Source organism: Lacerta agilis, chromosome 14, assembly GCF_009819535.1.
Source record: "Lacerta agilis isolate rLacAgi1 chromosome 14, rLacAgi1.pri, whole genome shotgun sequence".
NCBI lineage: Eukaryota > Metazoa > Chordata > Lepidosauria > Squamata > Lacertidae > Lacerta > Lacerta agilis.
The window spans coordinates 33,000,054-33,018,722 of record NC_046325.1 but is presented as its reverse complement, the minus strand read 5'-3'; the positions used below and the strand labels follow the sequence as shown (position 1 = coordinate 33,018,722).

The window sequence follows — 18,669 nt, the reverse complement described above, 5'->3', positions numbered from 1 at the left end:
GGTGTGGGTGGATGGAGCCGATGGAAGAGAGCTTTTTATATTGTGAACAACTGCTGGCTCTTCTCCTGCCTAGCAAAGGATGGAAAATAAGAGTGTCTCTACTATGAGCTGGATGTTTTAGCTACTAGGCCTAGTGGAACTGTAAGCAGCAGGATACGTGCCTGGGTGGAGGGGAGAACCCAGGGCAGGCTTACCCAAACTTGGGTCTCCAGCTGTTTTCCAACTACAATCATCCCCAACCCACTGGTCTTGCCAGGCAGAGGAGTTGTAGTCCAAAAACAGCTGGAGTGACAAGTTTCGGAAACACTGATCTAGAGTATCTTCCTACCCCCACCTCCAGAAAAACGTGGCACTCTCCTATTAGCCTTGACTATTGCCCACGCTGTTGGGAGCCCAAAACGCCTGGAGGGCACCAAGGCTGGCATAGAATTGGCAGTATCAATTTTCCTGAGTTTCAACAGTGTCCAGAGTCTGGGTCTGTTTACTACCACTGCTCACAATAATAATAGGCTCCATCTGTGCTATATACATCGAAAGCAGTAACACTCTGCTTTAAACAGCCATGGTTTGCCCCAAAGAATCCTGGGAATGGTAGTTGGTTAAGGCTGCTGGCGGTTGTAAGAACCCCCCCCCTTCCTCTCTCAGAGCTACAATTCTCAAGAGTGGTAGTTAACAATCAATCCCTCTTCCTAGGGAACTCTGGGAATTGTAGTTCTGCAAGGGGGGGAAGGGGTCGCCTAACTACTCCCAACAACATCCTTAGCAGGCTACGGCTCCCAGGATTCTTGGGGGGAGGCCATGTCTTTTAAAGGGGTGTAGTGGTGCTTATATAAATGTGTAGTGCAGATGGGGGGGGTGTTGTCTAAATGTTTCCTTTGCTGCGGGTGTTGAAGATTTGTGGTGGTTCTGAAAGAACGTCTCTACATGGGAAGTTTCCGTGGAATGTTGATACTGTACTTTCTTTGGGTCATTGCTAGGTTGCTGTTTTTCCTTGTGCTACTCTTGTCAGAAGGTTTTGCACTGCGACTTGGGACTATTGCTCCCTGTGCCTCCCTTCAGAATGCAGTGCAAAATTATTGTTGTTATTATTATTATTATTATTATTATTATTATTAGCAGCCAAAGTTCTTGGGTGCTATCAACAAAAGCTGCATAATTCTTCTGTTGTTTTTATCCTAATAGTTCCCGGCCAGAAGAAACTCAAAAGTGGCTAACAGTTGAAACTTAATAGAAAATTCTTTCCAGTAGCACCTTAGAGACCAACTGAGTTTGTTCTTGGTATGAGCTTTCGTGTGCATGCACACGAAAGCTCATACCAAGAACAAACTCAGTTGGTCTCTAAGGTGCTACTGGAAAGAATTTTCTATTTTGTTTCAACTATGGCAGACCAACACAGCTACCCACCTGTAGTTGAAACTTAACAATGCTTTCGAACTGCTGTAGAAAGATGATCTGGTCATACTTGGCAACTTGTGCTGTACTTGACAGCTTCCCTAAGGCTACTAATAATTGCGGTTGTACCTTGTATCTGTTCTCCTGTTTTAGTCTAGCTAGCGTTCACAACCTATTTTATGACTTGTGGTTGTTGTAGTAATTTGTACCTTTTATTTTGCTATCATGGTTTTGGTTTAAACAATCGCGCTGTGAGAAAAGGGCAACCCGCAGTTGCGTATTGCAATAAATGGAAACCACAGTGGCAGCGCTTGTCAGATCATCCGAAGGTTGTAAGGCCTGCCTAGACAGAAGCATTGAGCAACTTCTCAGCCATTCCAGCTGCTTGAGACTGATGGGTCTTGCAAGGAGAAAGGTCTTCCAGGCTACGAAAATGTTGCTTCTGTTTAAGGTTTCATATGCAACGTGCATTCATACGCTTAGCTGCACGTATAAGTATGATGTCAGAATGCCTGAGCACATGGTAAACTTATGGAACCGGACCGCACATGAGACATTTGTTTTGTTCATCAGCATGAAACACTTCCAGCACTCAGACCACTGTCTGGAGAAGAGTGTGTGCATGCGCACCCACACTCAAATAGAGAACTCGGCTACCCATGCATTAATTCAAAGAGAATATTTTATTGCAGTGTTGTTGGTTGGACTACAACTCCCATCATCCCTAGTTAGCAGGACCCCAGCGGTCAGGGATGATGGGAGTTGTAGTCCAACAGCAGCTGGAGACCCAAGTTTGAGAAACAGTTTTATTATTAAATTTCTACCTCACCCTTCCAGGAAAAATGGGGAGTTCCTCCCAGCATTGGGGTCAAGCTGAGATGAGTAGTAGCAGCAGCAGTTCAGATACAGTACCTGCTGTACCTCTAGCGAAAAATAGTGCAGAAGTTGAGCTGAGAAGGGAATGTGGGACTCCCGTTAGCTCCTGTGGCTCTGGTTGTATTGTACGCAACAGTATTATTCCATTGTGTGCATTGATCGTATGTATTGAGCCCACTGAATTCTATCCAGATGTTTTCTTTCTGGTCCTCTGCATCTTGCAGTCGTATGAGCTAGGAAGGGAATGTTGCCTGCGTTCCTGAAAGCCAATGCAGCTGAGTATTGGGGCGGGGGGTGAGGAAGGAGCAGAAGCCCCCCTTTTGCCTCCTCTCCAAAATGCTGATTCCCTGCCCCCACCTTCGTTCAGTGTCTAACAACACTAGAATTAAAAAGGAGCTCTCCCAGACAGAGGAGCCGAAGATGTGAGGCAGCTGCCAGACTGGTGGTCCGAGATAGTGCCGGTTCCATTTATCTTCGAGCTGCTCTGTTCTGGACGTCCCGTCCCGTCCCCCCCACTCCCCAGATCGGAGATGCTCAGCTAGCGATGGGAGTCTAGAATATGCAGCCAGGTGTGGCTGGGCTGAACCCAGCCTAATGGACTAGGCTGATAATAGAGCTGTGCTGTAAACAGGACATCCCGCCTCTGCTTCTCTCGCATGCCATCTTTGTCTTGCAGCGAGCATTGTTTTGCTGCCTCTGGTGTATTTTTAGGCTGTGCTGCTTTGACAGGAGCTGAGAAGTGCTCCCAGGCCAGCTGTTGGGACTGCAATCTTTCTTGGCTCTGCGCTCTCTCTCTCTGTCTATGCAGCCACTGATTTCACAGGTGCCTTCAGTGTGGCAGGGCCTATCAGGTGCGAGTTATATAGGTGGTGGTGGGGGGGACGGCTTACCAGCTGACCACCCCACCCCAACCCTGGGATCATGAGTTTGTGCAGACTGCCTTTTCACCACTAAGCGGCCACACCTCTAGGGTTAAAGGGCAGAGCTTTTGGGCTGCTGAACCAGCCTTCCAAGCTCTGAAACGAAGTGCACATTGCATGCGCCTCAAATAGAGCCTGCCTGATGCTCAGTCAACAACCGGTGGAGGGGTGCCTTAAATAGCTGCCAAACTGCTGTGAGTCAGGAGCTCTGAATCTGAGCTGCCAGAGATCTCTCCTTGGCAGCGTACCAGGAGGTCCCGGCTTCAGTTATTACGAGTGCATATTAATTTACGTGTAAATGAAAAAGCAAACAATCCCCAGCCTTGGGGGCTTCGGTTGGCATTTCTCTTTTGCTTTAAATGCAGTAGCTGGGAGCGTGATGGCTGAGAGCGAGCTGGGAGCCAGGAAATTGTCACTTCAGAGCTCTCCGGCTCAAACCACAAATTTGCGGGTGGCTCTGTGCCACTTGGTCTGTCTCCACGCCTCCACCCCCCCCCCTCCAAAGTACATCGATAACGCAGGCGTGTGCTGTGGGAGAGGCTGGAGAGTTTGCTACGAGAACGTGTTGTGAAGTGGTTAGATATTCCATAAATCTGAAGTATTACAATGCGGTTCTTGGGGCCTTTGCAGCTCATGATAACAGCGTTTTCATTTCTTCTCCCTAATCAGGCTAGTACCAGTTACTTGCCGATAGATAGCCCAGTATTCTGCTGCTGCTGCTGCTAAAGCAGGGAGGGTGAAAGCGTTGATGCAAGGGGTGGCTGCTGCACCCCTTGTTGCTTTACGAAAGAAACTGGTTGGGTGAGAGAGAAGGAAGCATGCACTCTGTGCTGGCGAGCAGGGGGTGTCCAGCCTTTGAAAAGCTAAATATGACAAAGCAACCCCCCAATAAATGGGGAAGCTGGACAGTGCAGGGCAATAACATACCCTAGGTGCAGTGTTCGAAACTCCCATTGTTCTAGGTGCATTTTGCGACAGGGAATTTCATTGGCGTGAGCAGTTTCTGAGCTCTGGGTGCAGTACTGTGCCTAAGAATTCAGATTAAAACTGCAGAGTGTGGAAGGAAAGGAGGACCATTTTCTGCCTCCCCACTGCCAGCTACTCTCTGAACTGGGAAGAGACCCTCTTAATAATATTACTGGGGGGGGGGCAGAGGAAGGACTAGGCCATGTGAAAAATGAGCATAATATTTTAGCTGCAGTTCATTCATTTTCAGCTTTGTATTCTTGTTACAAAAGTGTGCCTAGACATTCCATTGCTGTGCCCATAACCTAGGTTTAAGGTGCCATTTAGCTCCTAGCTTTCATATCTCAGTTTCTAACGCTGCCTGGATGGTGGGCAACTTCTGCCAGAGTTAGGGAACCTCAGACCCAGGGTCTAAATGTGGCCCTCCATGCCTCTGTGTGGGACCCCAGGGCTCTTCCCCAGGACACACACCCCTCCCACAAGCCACATCTTCCTTGAGTGTGTTTGTTTTGCATGGCTGGAATGTGTCCTTGAACTGCGACCATGAACCTTGCTTGCCTAGAAATTGGGTGTAGAGGTAGGCCTCCGTGTGTGGAAACAATCTGTCTTCTGCCTGGACTGTTGTGACTCACTAATACCCCATCCTGTAGGATTCTGTCAGTTATATTTATCTGCACAATCGGAATGAACGTCTGGAACCAAAATGCATTTTTTGTGCAGCCTGAGCAGGAACATTCGCCATTAACGAAAAGCGATCGGAATAGGCCAATATATGTGTGGACTGTTTCTGGATCAAGTGACTTTTCTTTGAATTTTCAAAGCTCTTAATCAAGCTCAAGTTGTCATCTGAACTAGCCAGATGTTTAACTGCGGATCAATCACAGGCATTTGAAAAATAAAGACTTTAGAAGCATCTTGCCCCCAAATGGCAACTAGACATTCCGTTTTGGCAACTGCAACCTTGGTTTAAGGAGCCATTTGGCCCCTAGCTTAGATTCCTAACACTGGTGGAGAGAGTGCAGTTGCACTCGGGTCCTCCTTGCAGGTTTTCCATAGGCGTCTACTTAGCCCCTGTGATGCTGGACTAGATTGGCCCTATGGCCTGATCCAGCAGGTCTCTTAATGTTTTTAAGGGGCCTGACTGCACAAGGCAGCTTCCTATGTGTCTTGAGTCTCCATTGCGATTAAACTGCATGCAACGCTTTTCAGGGCACAGCTTGCCTTATATCCATCCGTCAAAGTTCTTGAGGTGGCCTTGCAAGGTAGATGATGGAGACACAGACAATGGCGAATGTCACATACGCCGCTCAGGACCCATGTGGTTAACAGCACTTGTGAGCGCTGTGCAGTGTGCTTCCTTTGCCAATGAGTAAGCTGGCCCCCTGTGCATCTGAAATCAAGAGAGCAGAGGCTCTTTAGGTTTCAGTAATAAAACCTGCTATAATTAACACTTAAGATCAGGCACCGTGGCCTGCCTAAGCCTACCTAGTGGCTTTACATAAAGTTGGTTCATTTCTCAGGGTTGTCTGCTTCTGATGACAGTTGCTCTCCAGAGTTTCCAAGAAGGGTGTCTCTCCTGTTCCTACCAGGAGATGCCAGGGATTAAGACGTTTTGCCTTCAAAGTGTGTGCTTTTACAACTGAGTTATGGTCTCGTTCCTCCCCTGCCAACAACCTGTGGCCTGACAAAGCTGAGATCTTGGGTCCCCGAACTGAGGCTTAGCCCATCAACTTCCAGAAATGCTGGTGGTGCTGGCGACCAGGGACTGGGAATGCTGGGAAGCAGGAATGTTCACATCGCACAGCTGTTCCTAAATATGGCTGCAGCCGTTGGCATCGGAAATAAGTGCATAAAATAGACTTGCCCCAGAACAGTCAAGGAAATAGTAATCATCATTTTACTAAGGAAATAGTTGCAGGTCCTTGTAAAAAAAATAATAATTGGGGGGCTGGGCTGGGGAGGCCTACACCAGGTCCAGCCTACATGCGTACAGTCTAAAAATAAGAGGAGGGGATGCATTCCTGTACAGAAGCAATTGGGAAGCACATGTATTAAGATGCAATTAGATGTCTCTCCCGAGGGCTAGGTGTTACACCATCTCCTCTCGTATTTCATCTCTAAGCCTGTGAGGAAGGTTTAGCTGAGAGAATTGCCCAAGGCCACTGAGCGAGCCAGTGGATTTGGGGGGGGCGGCGTGTTTCTCACGCTAAATTGGATGCAGGTGCAGCGTGTTCAGAAGGCGCTTAGATTGCCTCTCTTGCAAAGGAGGTGTGAGTCCGCCTTTCCCTTTGGAAAAACCCAGGGGATGTGCAGCCAGCACTTTTTACACATAGAATCAGAGTTGGAAGGGACCCACGAGGGTCATCTAGTCCAACCCCCTGCAGCGCAGGAATCTTTTTGCCCAACGTGAGACTCGAACCCTAAGACTAAGAGTTTCACATTCTACCGACTGAGCTATCCCAGGTCAGTGCACAGGAAGAGGGTTTAGCAGGACTTAGAGAAACACTTGGAAACTTGATGCTAGCTCCTGCACCTAGAAGGCTGATCTGTTGCATTGGCCCTTCAAGGTAGGAAAGTGAACTCTTCCTGACTTTGTCCCAGTTTGCCTGTCACAGTAAACCGTAGCTAGGAATATGCTGTGAACACAGAGAGAGGTCCTGTTTTGTTTCTCTCCTAACATGGGCGCAGGAGTTGCAAGCCACACTTCTAGGCTTAGCTTTAATGGTGTTTTGCTCCAAACAAACCACAGCACAGAGCCGAGGTTTATCCTCATGGCTTGTTCGAGCTAAACAAACGGTCCGTCGTAAAGCTAAAGCTAGATATCCTTGTACTTGTCGCTGTACATGGTAAGGAGAGTTGCATTCACAGTAAACCATTAACCATGCGTGGCAGCCTCTGCGTCCTGGAATTCCCAAGGCCAGCAATAATGAAATACAGTAGAACAAATTTTAAATTGGTTACAGTAAATAAGGAATGAAAGCAATAAATCAACCAATAAAACGGCGCAACAAGTAACAGGAGGTCGGTAGCAATAAAAGGAAAAAGAATTGAGTTGCTGACGAGCAAAAGCAAGAGTTTTGACTGAGCACCTTATAAGCAAATTAAGAGGGGATCAGAGGAGTAAAAAGAGCCACTCAGATTTGCATGAAATTTGTGCATGCTGGTGTGTGTGTGTGCGCTGTGTATAGAAATACATTTCACTCTAATACAACTCTCTATAGTGGGGAAGCTTGGCCAGCTGACCAGGGTGCCTATTCGGTCTGCTGACGGTTGTTTGGCAACATCAGGACCCCTCCTGCTCTCCCTTCTTAGGGTTCTTGAAACTGGGCTTGGACCAGATAGCCTTTTGAGCCTGTAAACCTGTCTTCCATTAAAAAAAAAAAAAAGTTGGGTGCATTGACCATCTTTCAAATGAGCTTTCCTTGGGGGAAGAGTTCCCAAACCCGAGGACTGCTGCAGAGAAGGCCTTAATCCCACGTGCCCACCCGCCACATCTTGAATGGCGAGGGTTTCACAGAGAAGGGCGTCAAATGCCATCCGAGTGGGAGGAGGCAGCAGCCTTAAGGAGAGCCTGGGCCCCGAAGTGTGGGCTTTTTAAAGGTCGAAATTAGCACTTTGGATTGTGCTTGGAAACCGGGAGCCAACGGAGACGGCACAACATCGGAGAGCCCCGTAGTCCAAAAAAAACAAAATCCAAGCTTTTGGTAAATGCTCCCCGTCCGTGGAATGCTCTCCCCAGGGAAGTTGGCCTGGAGCCTTCATTGTACACCTTTAGGCGCCAGGCAAAAACATTCCTCTTTAACCCAGGCATTTGGTTGATCTGATTTACATCCTATGCCCTTTTAAAATTGGGGGGGGGGGTTGGGTTGCTGTTTTTATTTGTATTAGGTATTTTGTGGTTTTATATCTTGATTTTATTCTGTGAACCGCCCTGAGACCCCTGGGTATAGGGTGGTATACTAATAATAATAATAATAATAATAATAATAATAATAATAATAATTAATACTGTAGGTGCTGCATTTTGAACAAATTGGAGTATCCAAATGGGGAACCTGAGGCCCCTCTGGCAATGAACAGATAAGCTCCTGCTGCAGGTAGAAGAGATTTAGGAGCGATGCTGCGAATTCTTAACTTGTTTCTCTTCCTTCCTCTCCAGCTAGTGTCCCATGTGCTGCGGCTGGTCCGGTCGAGAAGGCCTGCCGGAACAGGCCCCCCCGGGTGAGGCGCACTTCCTCCCTAGACACCGTCCTTGGATCGTACCTCTTGGGCCAGTGGCCTCGGGATGCGGAAGGAGCTGCCGTAGCGCATATGAGTGACAAATCCACCCAGGTAACTAGAGATAGCCTTTTTGCAGAGACAGTGGGGGGGGGCAGGGATCATGGAGGGGTGATGGGGCAGATCATGAAGGTGGCAAGAGATGTTGCCTGGTTAGGCTTGTGTCCCCAGAGGTCAGGCTGGGATCAGCAGTGATGTGTTTACACGAGCGCTCTCAACTTAAGTGCTTTGTAAGAAAAGCTTTGCCAGATCAGGCCAGAGGTTCACCTTGTCCTGAGTAGAGCTGGGTGATGTATTAAGAAATTGTATGGCGTTCAGATCATGATACCGGTTTCAGACAATTTGAGCCAGTTCAAATGACCTGCAGACAGCAAAAAGAGCCGAGATACATTCCAGAGTCGGACATCATGGTATTCAGCTGCTGGAATATCACAACATTGAAAACCAGATATCTCTCAGTCCTACTCACCCCAGCCCTGCCCCTTGCCTTATTGCAAACTTCCCATTTGTTGCCAGGTCCCGTACAGTTCTGTCTCCACTATAGCAGTCTTGGTGCCCAGCCCCAGTAAACACCGTGCAAAGTCTTGGGGGAACTTCCCCCCTCCATCTCCCAGGACTGGCCCTTAGCTATAGGCAAGAGATGCCTGGAGTAGGGCTGGGTGATACCAGCTTTTCAGCATCGTGGTATATCACCAGCCAAACATCGTGGCCGGGCGATATACCGCAATGTTGAAAAAACAAGCTGCATTGGCCTCAGCCTGCGAGGCACCGGTTGAAATTGCCGCAGCTCTCACCGTGGGAACTGAGGCAGCTTCACCCCTTGCCTAGCTGACTGGGACAAGTCAGTTTGTTTGTATGGCTCAGCTGGGGCGTGGGAGGGCTGCCAAGCCCCCACTGAGCCATCCCTGGTGCTCTCCCTGTTTGCGCGAGAGCCGGCACTGGGCTGGCGGATCCTTTAAATGCTCAGCTGAGGGAGCTCACTCCTCAGCTGAGCAGTTAAAAGATGCCGATGGAGGAACAAGCTGTATCGGCGCCTCACCAGTGCAGATATTTTTTCCTCCCTCTGCACAGTATGATATATCGCTGGTGAAACCGCCACTGCTTGAGTCCCTCTGCTAGCAGCGCTCCCAGGAGGAAGTCGCTAGCAGAGGGACTCTGGAGCGGTGGCAGTTTCACCAGCGATATACCGCTGAGCGAAGTCGACATCGTGGTCTGCTCCTCATATTGATGTATCACCCAGGCCTAGCCTGGAGGGGCTGTTTTGCAGTTGTGTTGCACAACCATGGGATTTGGCTTCTGTGGCGATGCAGGTGCCCTGAAGAACCTCTGCTTTCATCTTACTTGCAGCCCACACAGTTGTCAAGCAGACAGTGCTTGATGGGAAGCGAGAGGCGGTTGCTAAGGAGGCATCAGTTGTTGGATGACGGGCAACGAGCATTGCAGTCCAGCTACATCTGGAGTGCCACAGGTTCCCCATCCTTGCTGCACTCCACAAAAGCATTTAACATGTCTGTTAGTCCTTAAAGGGTGCTACCAGACTGTTTGGTTGGAGAAGCAGGCAAAAGGCAGGTGTGCCCTTCCCAGGCATTCAACCCAGTAACTGAACTTACCGGTAACCTCTTTGTGCTAATTATGAGGTTCAATCCCCGTATGGGACAGCTGCCTATTCCTGTATTTGCAGGGGGTTGGACTAGATGATCCTCAGGGTCTCTTCCAACGCTACAGTCCTATGATTCTGTCTCCACATTTGGTGGCTGTACATGGTAAGGAAGAGTAGTAAGCATTAAGGAACTTTGAAGTTGGGCCTGAAGTCAGAAACAAAAGTACTTTAAAATGAAACTGTGTGTGTGTGGTTTGTGTCTTTTGCGCCAAACAGCATTACCCCAAACCTGCAGAAAGCAACCCATGAGCAGAAATGGACTTGCTGGGCTTGGAGTGAGGGCTGCCTCCAACAACCTGCGACTGCACTGAGAACCCTTAGTGCCGCCGCCCCACGCGGGACCGTCTTTTGTTCAGCAACAGCATTGCCCAGCCTCCTTTCCCTTTGGCTGAAGCTAAAGCAAGGCTTTGCACACAGGGAGAGGAATATCCCGGTCACTGTTTTGCAACCCTCTTGTAAAACCAGATGTGCAAGGGTTTAAGCTGGACTTTTAAAATTTAACATTGTGCAAAAAAAAAAAATCTGCTGGATAACCTTGAGCATGGGTAAACTTCTAGTCTAAATGCCTTTCCCTGCAAAATGCATGCATGCCTGGGCTGGGTGAGAGTGCTGTCCTAAGTCTCAAGCCCTCCTCTTTGTGTCTGGCTTTCTAGGGAAGGCCTTCCCTGTTGTGCTTCAGCTGGTTTTAGAGGCAACGCTTGACTTTTCCTTGGCTTTTGTTGCAGAGGCAGCTGTCCTCCTGGAAAGGGGCTCAGTGCTCAGAGGCTCTTTCAGCTCGGCTCGCCGCCCTGGGCCAAAACCCTTATATAACGTTTCTCAGGGCTGTGTGCCATGCGCTGCTTTTGAGAGCGAGGGCTCTTGCGATGGAAGAGAGGCTTGCTCAGTGCGAGGCGTGTGCGCTCCCGGGTGGAGTGGGGAGCCTCCAGCCATCAAGGAAGCCTTGGCAACCCATAAATATTTCTGCAGAGCAACAAATGGTCCTTCTGAGACAAAAGGACAGCCTCAGCCCCTTTCAGCTGGAGATGAATCTAGCCTTTTTAATTGGAGTGCCTAGATAGAGAACGTGTTACAAAACCAGCCTCGCAAGCAGGGACCAAATAGGTACATTAGTTTGAGTGGCTCCCTGCAGGGTTCAATGTTTCATCCATTAAGAGGTGCTCAGAGTAGCAACAGCTTGGAAAGGAGGCAGATCCATTAAAAACAACAACCCACCATTAGGCAAAGTTAACAGCATGGCAGGAGCTGGAAAAGCAGCCCAGCGAAGCTATAAAAATACAAGAAGACTGGGCCCCGAGGTATTAAATCCTGGAAAAACAAACCTGTTGATTGGGAGCCTGAAGCTGCAAAGCAGTGGCCGGGCAGGTTTCCCTGGGGATAGAATTCAAGAATGGCAGTGCCATCACCAAGTGTGCTGTCCCTCCTGGCCAGACTTTGGGCTGTTTTTTGGTGCAGCCGTAAATGTGTACCTGCGCCATACCTCTTCAAACCATGCGCAAAGTCTCATGTTGCTGAATAGGCTTTTTATAAAAATGAAACTCCTTCGCATGGAGAACTTGAAAACCCTTTCTTCCTGACATGCTAGACTTCCAAGTGCAGGGAGTTGGGAGTGCCTGCAGGAGTACTAATGTATACATGAAGCAGTAGAGTTCCCGCAGTTTGACCGCTTGTGCAAGAACCAGGCCTTGGGTCTCCTGCGATGTTGGAACCCACAGCCCTATGGCATCTGCTGATCCCGGTGATCAAATAAGTACATGGGAAGCTTCCTTACATTGAGTCGGACCTGTAGTCCATCTAGTATTGCCAACACTGACTGGCAGCAGCCTGCAAAGCTTTTCTGACAAGGGTCTTTCCCAAGCCTAGGTAGAGATGCCGGGGATTGAACCTGGGACCTTCTGCATGAAAAGTAGCTGCTCTATCCCTGACCTATGACCCTTACAGAAGAGGCTGGATCAGAGCTATGCAAGTCCACCTGTGCAAGGCAGGTCTAGGGTAGCCCCTGCACAGTGACTGTAATGTTGGTTTAGCCAAGTCACGCAGCCAGCTTTGACCAACCACAAAGTCTTCCTTATTGAACCTGCCCCAGACCAAGGAACTTGGGGGTTGGCCCATTTTCATCCTCGCAACAACCCTTTTAGATAAGCCCAGTTGAGAGCCTTTTTTAAAAGTTGGCTGGGCAAGCCGAGCACTTGAACCCGAGTCCCCCTAGCCCAAGGCCGGCACGTTCTTTGTGCAGCCTGCCGTTCTGGTGCTGCGCCCACTTCTTCACCCCTCTCCCGTGGGGAAAGCTTGGGTATCTCGGGGTAGACTGCGCAAGCTCAGGTCGCAGGTGAAGCGAGTGCTTGAAATCCTTTTTCCCCTCTTGTGTGCAAGAGCTGGTTTAACGTTGCAACAGATCCTCCCAAACCTCCTGGCTTTCTGTGGGTGCTGCGGCTCGCTTTCTGCTGTGAAGACAAAGGATTTATTTATATTTGTAGCCTTGGGGATGAGACTCGAGAGGCACGCCCTTCCCTGCAAATTATCTGACCTTGTGGTTGTCTTCTCAAAGCACTTTCCTCCCCTTCTCTCCTGCTCGGCGGAAGCTGTTTGGCCACCACTAGAATAACGTGTTTGGAAACTTCCTACCTCATGGCAGAAGGCTGGGCCTGCAGGGGCAGGGTGCTCAAAGTCAGGCCTCCCCCGTGGCAGCAGCACCAAGAGCTGCAGCTTTTGGGGTGGGGGGTCTCTGTGTGCACAAGATCTGGCTAGGGGGTGGAGAGGGAATGTGGGGCAGGAGAGACCCCCCCCCACACACACACATTCCATCTCCACCCCTAGCCAGATCTTGTGCACACTTTATTTTTTTATTTAATTTTTATTTATTTCTTAATAAATGTTACAGAAAATTAAACAAATACTAATACAAAATCAAACTAAAGAAAATACATACCCTACCCCCGTGACTTCCCTCCACCACGACTCGACTTCCTTTAGCTCAAATTTAAATACCGTCATTGCATTCTTTGGATAAGACACCTCTTACAGCCACTTCTGATTATTGTTCTCGCTCATACTTTACATACTTAATCCATGCATATCAACATACTTTTTTCAGAGCAATTTTTTTCCCCCCATATACTCCTCAAAGCTCTTGTGCACGCTTTAGGAATGGAGGCAGCCTACAGCGTTCCCTGAGCTCAGGGCAGGGCATGAAATCTGCCGGCCGATCTGCGTTTCAACAACGAAGCACAATAAAGTGAAACTGCAAGTCTTTCTGGGCTCTCCGCTGCAACCCAATGTGGGGTTTCCAGGCAGGGCAGCTCAGCCATTCTGGCAGCCAGGCCAGGAAGCTTGCACCACGGTGCCGCAGTTATCAGCGCTCTGCACTGCGGGCAGTGGTTTCACCTGCAAATAGTTTTTTGAGACGTCGCTGCCGCATGGGGAGTGAGTCTCTCCCACGCCGGCATGGGTGGAATTTCCCTCTCATGACCAGCACTTTGTAACTTGAAAGATAAGGGTTTATCTCGAGGTTTTAAAAATACCTCGAGTGTGGTTGCTATTGGCTCCTGCTCCCGAAAAGCTTTGCTGAAGGGTTGGGTGGCAACCCTTGGCTCCGCATTAACACTTGTGGGCACATTTTATTTCTGGCGTGAAGGGTCATTGGCATTCTACAGTTCCACAAAATGTCTGGGTCCTGCCCCTTGCAACTCCCCTACCACAACTCGCAAGGCCTGTACCAGTAGGGATTTGCAGCGGTTCGAGCTAACTTTCCAGCCTAGGGCATCTGAAATAAGGATGGTGCCATGTAGAAGCGTTGGTTGCCTTTGCGGTTTTTCTCACGTCGTGATTTTTGCCGGCAGCAGAGTCAACAGGTGTTGCAGGAATCGAGAGGTGCCTTTGTGGGCTTCAGTTTTTCCCGCTTGGTGATTTTTGCATAGCGCACACTCCTCAAGATTTGCAATATATTGCCAGGTCGAAAATTATGAAGCTTATAATCACAATATGGACTCCAAGCTGGTTTTTGATGATATATCACCCAGCCCTAGTGGAAGGCATATTCCCCCTCAAAAAGAAGTGGTATGGAGCTCCACTTGGACTTCACTGGCTGAAATGTGGATGAACATTCTTCTTGAGTTAAGGTTTTCCTCCTCTGGGAACCCTTCTGGGATAATTTTCCTGAAAGCAACTTGTGTGGAACACAAACTCTTATGTGAATTTTGGCTATCGTACTCTGCAAGGAAGATGTGAAGGCACAGAAAGTAGTTCACAAATCTTTCTTGAACGTTTTAGTTGGGCTTTTTCCGTCCAGGCCTGTGTAATCCATGACATTTTATGCCAACGTCGTTGTGTAGGAAAATGCCGGCCAAGCATTTTGCCCTGGATTCCAAATGCACTGAGAGCAGCAGCCAGAGTTTCCTAGGTATCATGGCAATGTGCTTGTACACTTAGTTCCTGTAGGAAAGTGATTTTTTATTTTTTTCATTTTCCAAAGTCGCACAAATTAGCCCTTCGGCATGAAGCTCCCTCCCTCCAATGGCATGTTTTCGGAATGACTCTTGCAAAGTAGACTGCCGTGTTGGAACTCGCTTGGACTGGCCGTGCTCTTCTGATCACCTTGCTCCCTTCTTTGCAGACTCCTGTGTCCTGGCACGAAGCCGAGGTGGGGAAAGCCACTGCCCACAAGCGTTCGGCCTCGTGGAGTAGCGTGGATCACCGCAGAGAGGTGAGAGAGCTGCTTAGCAAGCCAAGCGGAAAGGATTCTCCCCCCCCCCCCCACTGCACAGTGCGCAAAGGAAACTCAGCCACTGGTCTGCGTTGAGCATCCCAGAAACCTAGAATTAGCATCCTTCACAGATAATACCGATTGGCAGGTTGTTTCATCAAATAAGGAACCTTTCCACCATGCAGGCTTTCCCAAACATGGGTCTCTCCAGCCTTTTGGACTACAACCCCCATCATCCCTAGCTAGCAGGACCCAGCAGTCAGGGATGATGGGAATTGTAGTCCAAAAGCAGCTGGAGACCCAAGTTTGGGAAACCATGGTTTACAGTAATAAACCCAAGTTTGGGAAACCATGGTTTACAGTAATAATCCGGGTGCTGAGTGCTGCTTGCGATCACTGCAAGCAGTAATTCGCCAAAAGCAGTAGCGGCTGCTGCGCATTGGTAGGGCTGAAGGCAGGAAGCCCAACAGTAGGGGGAGCCAGAGCCAGCTGATTCTGCCTTTATCACCATCCTCCCTGTTGAGTTCTTATGGAGGTGTAAGCTGACACCCTCTGTAATGATTGTAAGTAAGAAGACGGGGAGTAGGGGCTGGCTGAGGACAGGCTGGGATGGGTGGGGCAGCGCCCCATTTGCCCTAAGAGGCAAGACTCCACTGACAACAAGTCAGGATGTTGGTGCATTAAGTCAGCATTGCTTGCAGTGCCTAGCAGAAGCCTTGGAACTAGTGGTTCCCCCCCCCCATTGAACCTATTACAGTATTTTTTTAACAAGGTTTGATGCACCCAATGGATTTCCCATAAGTATCTTTGAGGGCAAAATATAATAAACCTGGCAGTGTCTCTTCTCCAGTGAGAGAAATTAGAGAAGGCCACCTAGAGAAAAATCCATCTGTAAGGTAAAGGTAAAGGGACCCCTGACTGTTAGGTCCAGTCGGAGACGACTCTGGGGTTGCGGCGCTCATCTTGCTCTATAGGCTGAGGGAGCCAGCATTTGTCCCCAGACAGCTTCCGGGTCATGTGGCCAGCATGACTAAGCCGCTTCTGGCGAACCAGAGCAGCACACAGAAACGCCGTATACCTTCCCGCCGGAGCATTCCCTATTTATCTACTTGCACTTTGGCGTGCTTTCGAACTGCTAGGTGGGCAGGAGCAGGGACTGAGCAACGGGAGCTCACCCCATTGCGGGGATTCGAACCGCCGACCTTATGATAGGTGAGCCCTAGGCTCTGTGGTTTAACCCACAGCGCCACCCGCGTCCCTATAAATCCATCTGTAGGTTCTCTCAAACGGTTCAAAGTGTTAGGTTATTCCCTTACAAAAGCTATATGGTAAAAAGCATTCGATGCATCAAGTTTCATGGTTGCATTTTTTAAAATCTGTTTCATGAATAACGGTTATTAGGTGCTGCCTCTTCCTTTTGAAAGGATCCTGTGTGTGTGTGTGTGTGTGTGTTTAAAAAACTCACAGCAGAAAGGTCCCCACAGATTCCAGAAGGAGCCCCCTGCAGAGTGAACGAGAGGCCTCCCCGATTGCCCACAGGAAGCAGAGCAGCTGCTGCCGCTGCTTCCCTGCCTGTGTTTCCAAAAAATCAGGCCTAGCTGTGTTACTCCCAGTTGCTAAAAAGGTGACACCTTCTTCGAGGAAAGGCTGGTCCTATCAGAACGGTCTGATTATCGGGCAGCAAGTTATCCCAGATGGCCGAGTTCATTAGAGCGTGGTGCTCATAATGCCAAGGTTGCAGGTTCGTTCCCTGCATGGTGGGACAACTGCTTATTCCTGCATTGCAGGGGTTTGGACAAAAGGACCCTCGGGGTCCCTTCCAACTCTACGAATCTATGACTGTCAGCCGGCACTGGAAGGGCGCCTTGCAGAATTTGCCCCCTGTGCTTGTAGTGCGTTGCGCGTTTGCCTCTTCTAAATGCCGGTTGCCTTCTCATTCCCCAGATTGCCAAACTGAAGCAGCAGCTCCAGAGAACGAAACTCGGTGCCCGGAATAGCAAAGAGAAAGACCAGAGCTGCCCCGTCCAGGGGGATCATAGTGTCCTCTCGCCAGCCAAGGTATGCACCACATCCCTCTCCTTTGTTTGCCCCCATCCGGCCAGAGGGAAACAGGGTCCAGCTGTCGATGGGCTGTTGGCAAGAGACGAGCTTGAGGCTATTTTTGGGAAAGAGTTTAAAGTATTCAGTTCTGCTGCTGCATTTGCAGGTTGGGGGAGGGCAAAACCATTCTCTTCAGCACCACCCAGGACAATGCGAGGAATCTGGGGTGCGCATACACTTCCTACTGGCCTGTGCTGGCTGTTGCGTTTGCGGAGATCAAGAGCCTTGCTCCAAGCTCATGTGATTGTGCTTGAGCTGCCCTTTGAACTAGGCATTCAAGGTTCATTTCTCAGCATCCGGGTCTCTCTGCATCCCTTGGACCAAAAGGAGGAGAGGGTTCAGGGTCTGAGAGGCATGTGATCAGAAGGGAATCGGGAATCGAGACCTTTATCTGAGAGTGTATTGCCAGATGGGTCAGGGACAGGTTGCATGGACCAGTGGTCTGAGTCCGCATCATACCAGACCAGAGTGGTGGAACCTGGCCCATTAAGTATGCACCTACTTGACCGGTGCCCTTCCAGATGTTGTTGCCCCTGCCCACATGGCCCAATGGGCAGGCATGAAGGGAGTTGCATTCCTGAAACATCTGGAAGGCCACATGTTCCCCAACCCCTGGCCTCTCAATATCCCTTGGGCAAACAGAGGAGAGCATTCGAAGCTCAGTATTAGACAAGGATATGATCGGCTGTAGAGCAGTGGTTCTCAAACTTTCAGAATAAAAATTTGCTCATGCCACACCCAGTCTTTTTTACACTGACAAGAAATACATTATTGTTTATAAGGATTTGATGAGAAAGAAGATTTTACAATGTTATAAAGTTACTAAAGAAGATTAGAAATGAACGCAGAGGAAACATTAGAAAAAGAAACATTAGAAACTTAAAAGAAAAAACTAGCTTAGCTTGATTTTGGAACAATACCTATCCATATTCTGCAAATTAAAAAAAAAAATTATACTGTACTATACTGAAATGTTTTAAATGTTTCTTTGATTTTCCTTGAATCTTCCCATCATGCTCGCCGCACCCTTAAAGAACCACTGCTGTAGAGAATACTATTCTTGCAAAAAAGGTGTCGGTGGCTTGTTTTACCACATTGCTGCATGTCCTTGTTGTAGGTTTCCCCGCCTGCACCCTTTCCAGCCCTGACTGCTGTGCCGATCAGCCCCTGTTTGCACAACAGCCTCGACGGTCTCAATCAAGAACTGGAAGAAGCGTTTGTAAAAGAGCAAGGAGATGAGGAGCTCCTCAGGGTGAGTTACGGCTGGTTCTCAACACTGCTGGGGCAAGACAGAAGGGACTTATTATGCAGAGCACACCTTTGTGACCTCTTTTGCCGTCTTTTGCACCACTAGCTGAATACAAAGCCCCCACCCCTGACACACACTCATACGCTGAGCTGTACACTGAAATTCTCTGCACTGAAATTTCCAAAGACTCATATAGAAACTGTTACGGCTGTTTTAAAGTACAGATAGGGTGAACCTACAGCACCAGCAGCTAGCCACAGCCAGCCCCTTCTTCTCAATGAGGGCCGCTGGCTTTCTATGGTGATTCAATTTTTATTTTTAAATCTCCAAATGCTTGAGGAATCCTACAGTAGTAACCTCATCTCCCATGACTTCGAAAAAGACCACACCTGAAGGTTCATAACACACTTCTAAGTACATGTTTGATTTGGTTCTCTTGAACTCTGGGGCTGTATTGCATCCTTCCCTCGCTCCATAGCTGGCCTTTGAGGCACCAAACACACAAAGATCGTAACCGGCTGCTAAAGTA

General features: G+C 48.9%; 1 protein-coding gene across 2 annotated transcripts in view; it reads left to right on the top strand.

Annotated features, from left to right (window-relative positions):
- The window catches only part of FAM117A (family with sequence similarity 117 member A), a 35,675-nt gene that overhangs the window by 10,895 nt on the left and 6,111 nt on the right, over nucleotides 1-18,669 (top strand). Inside the window, exons 2-5 of one of the 2 annotated variants that reach the window (XM_033169349.1) lie at nucleotides 8,314-8,486; nucleotides 14,702-14,791; nucleotides 16,736-16,849; nucleotides 18,009-18,143. In XM_033169349.1, coding sequence (XP_033025240.1) covers nucleotides 8,314-8,486; nucleotides 14,702-14,791; nucleotides 16,736-16,849; nucleotides 18,009-18,143 — 512 coding nt within the window. The remainder of the gene's footprint in view (nucleotides 1-8,313; nucleotides 8,487-14,701; nucleotides 14,792-16,735; nucleotides 16,850-18,008; nucleotides 18,144-18,669) is intronic. The other variant, XM_033169350.1, reaches the window with a different exon arrangement.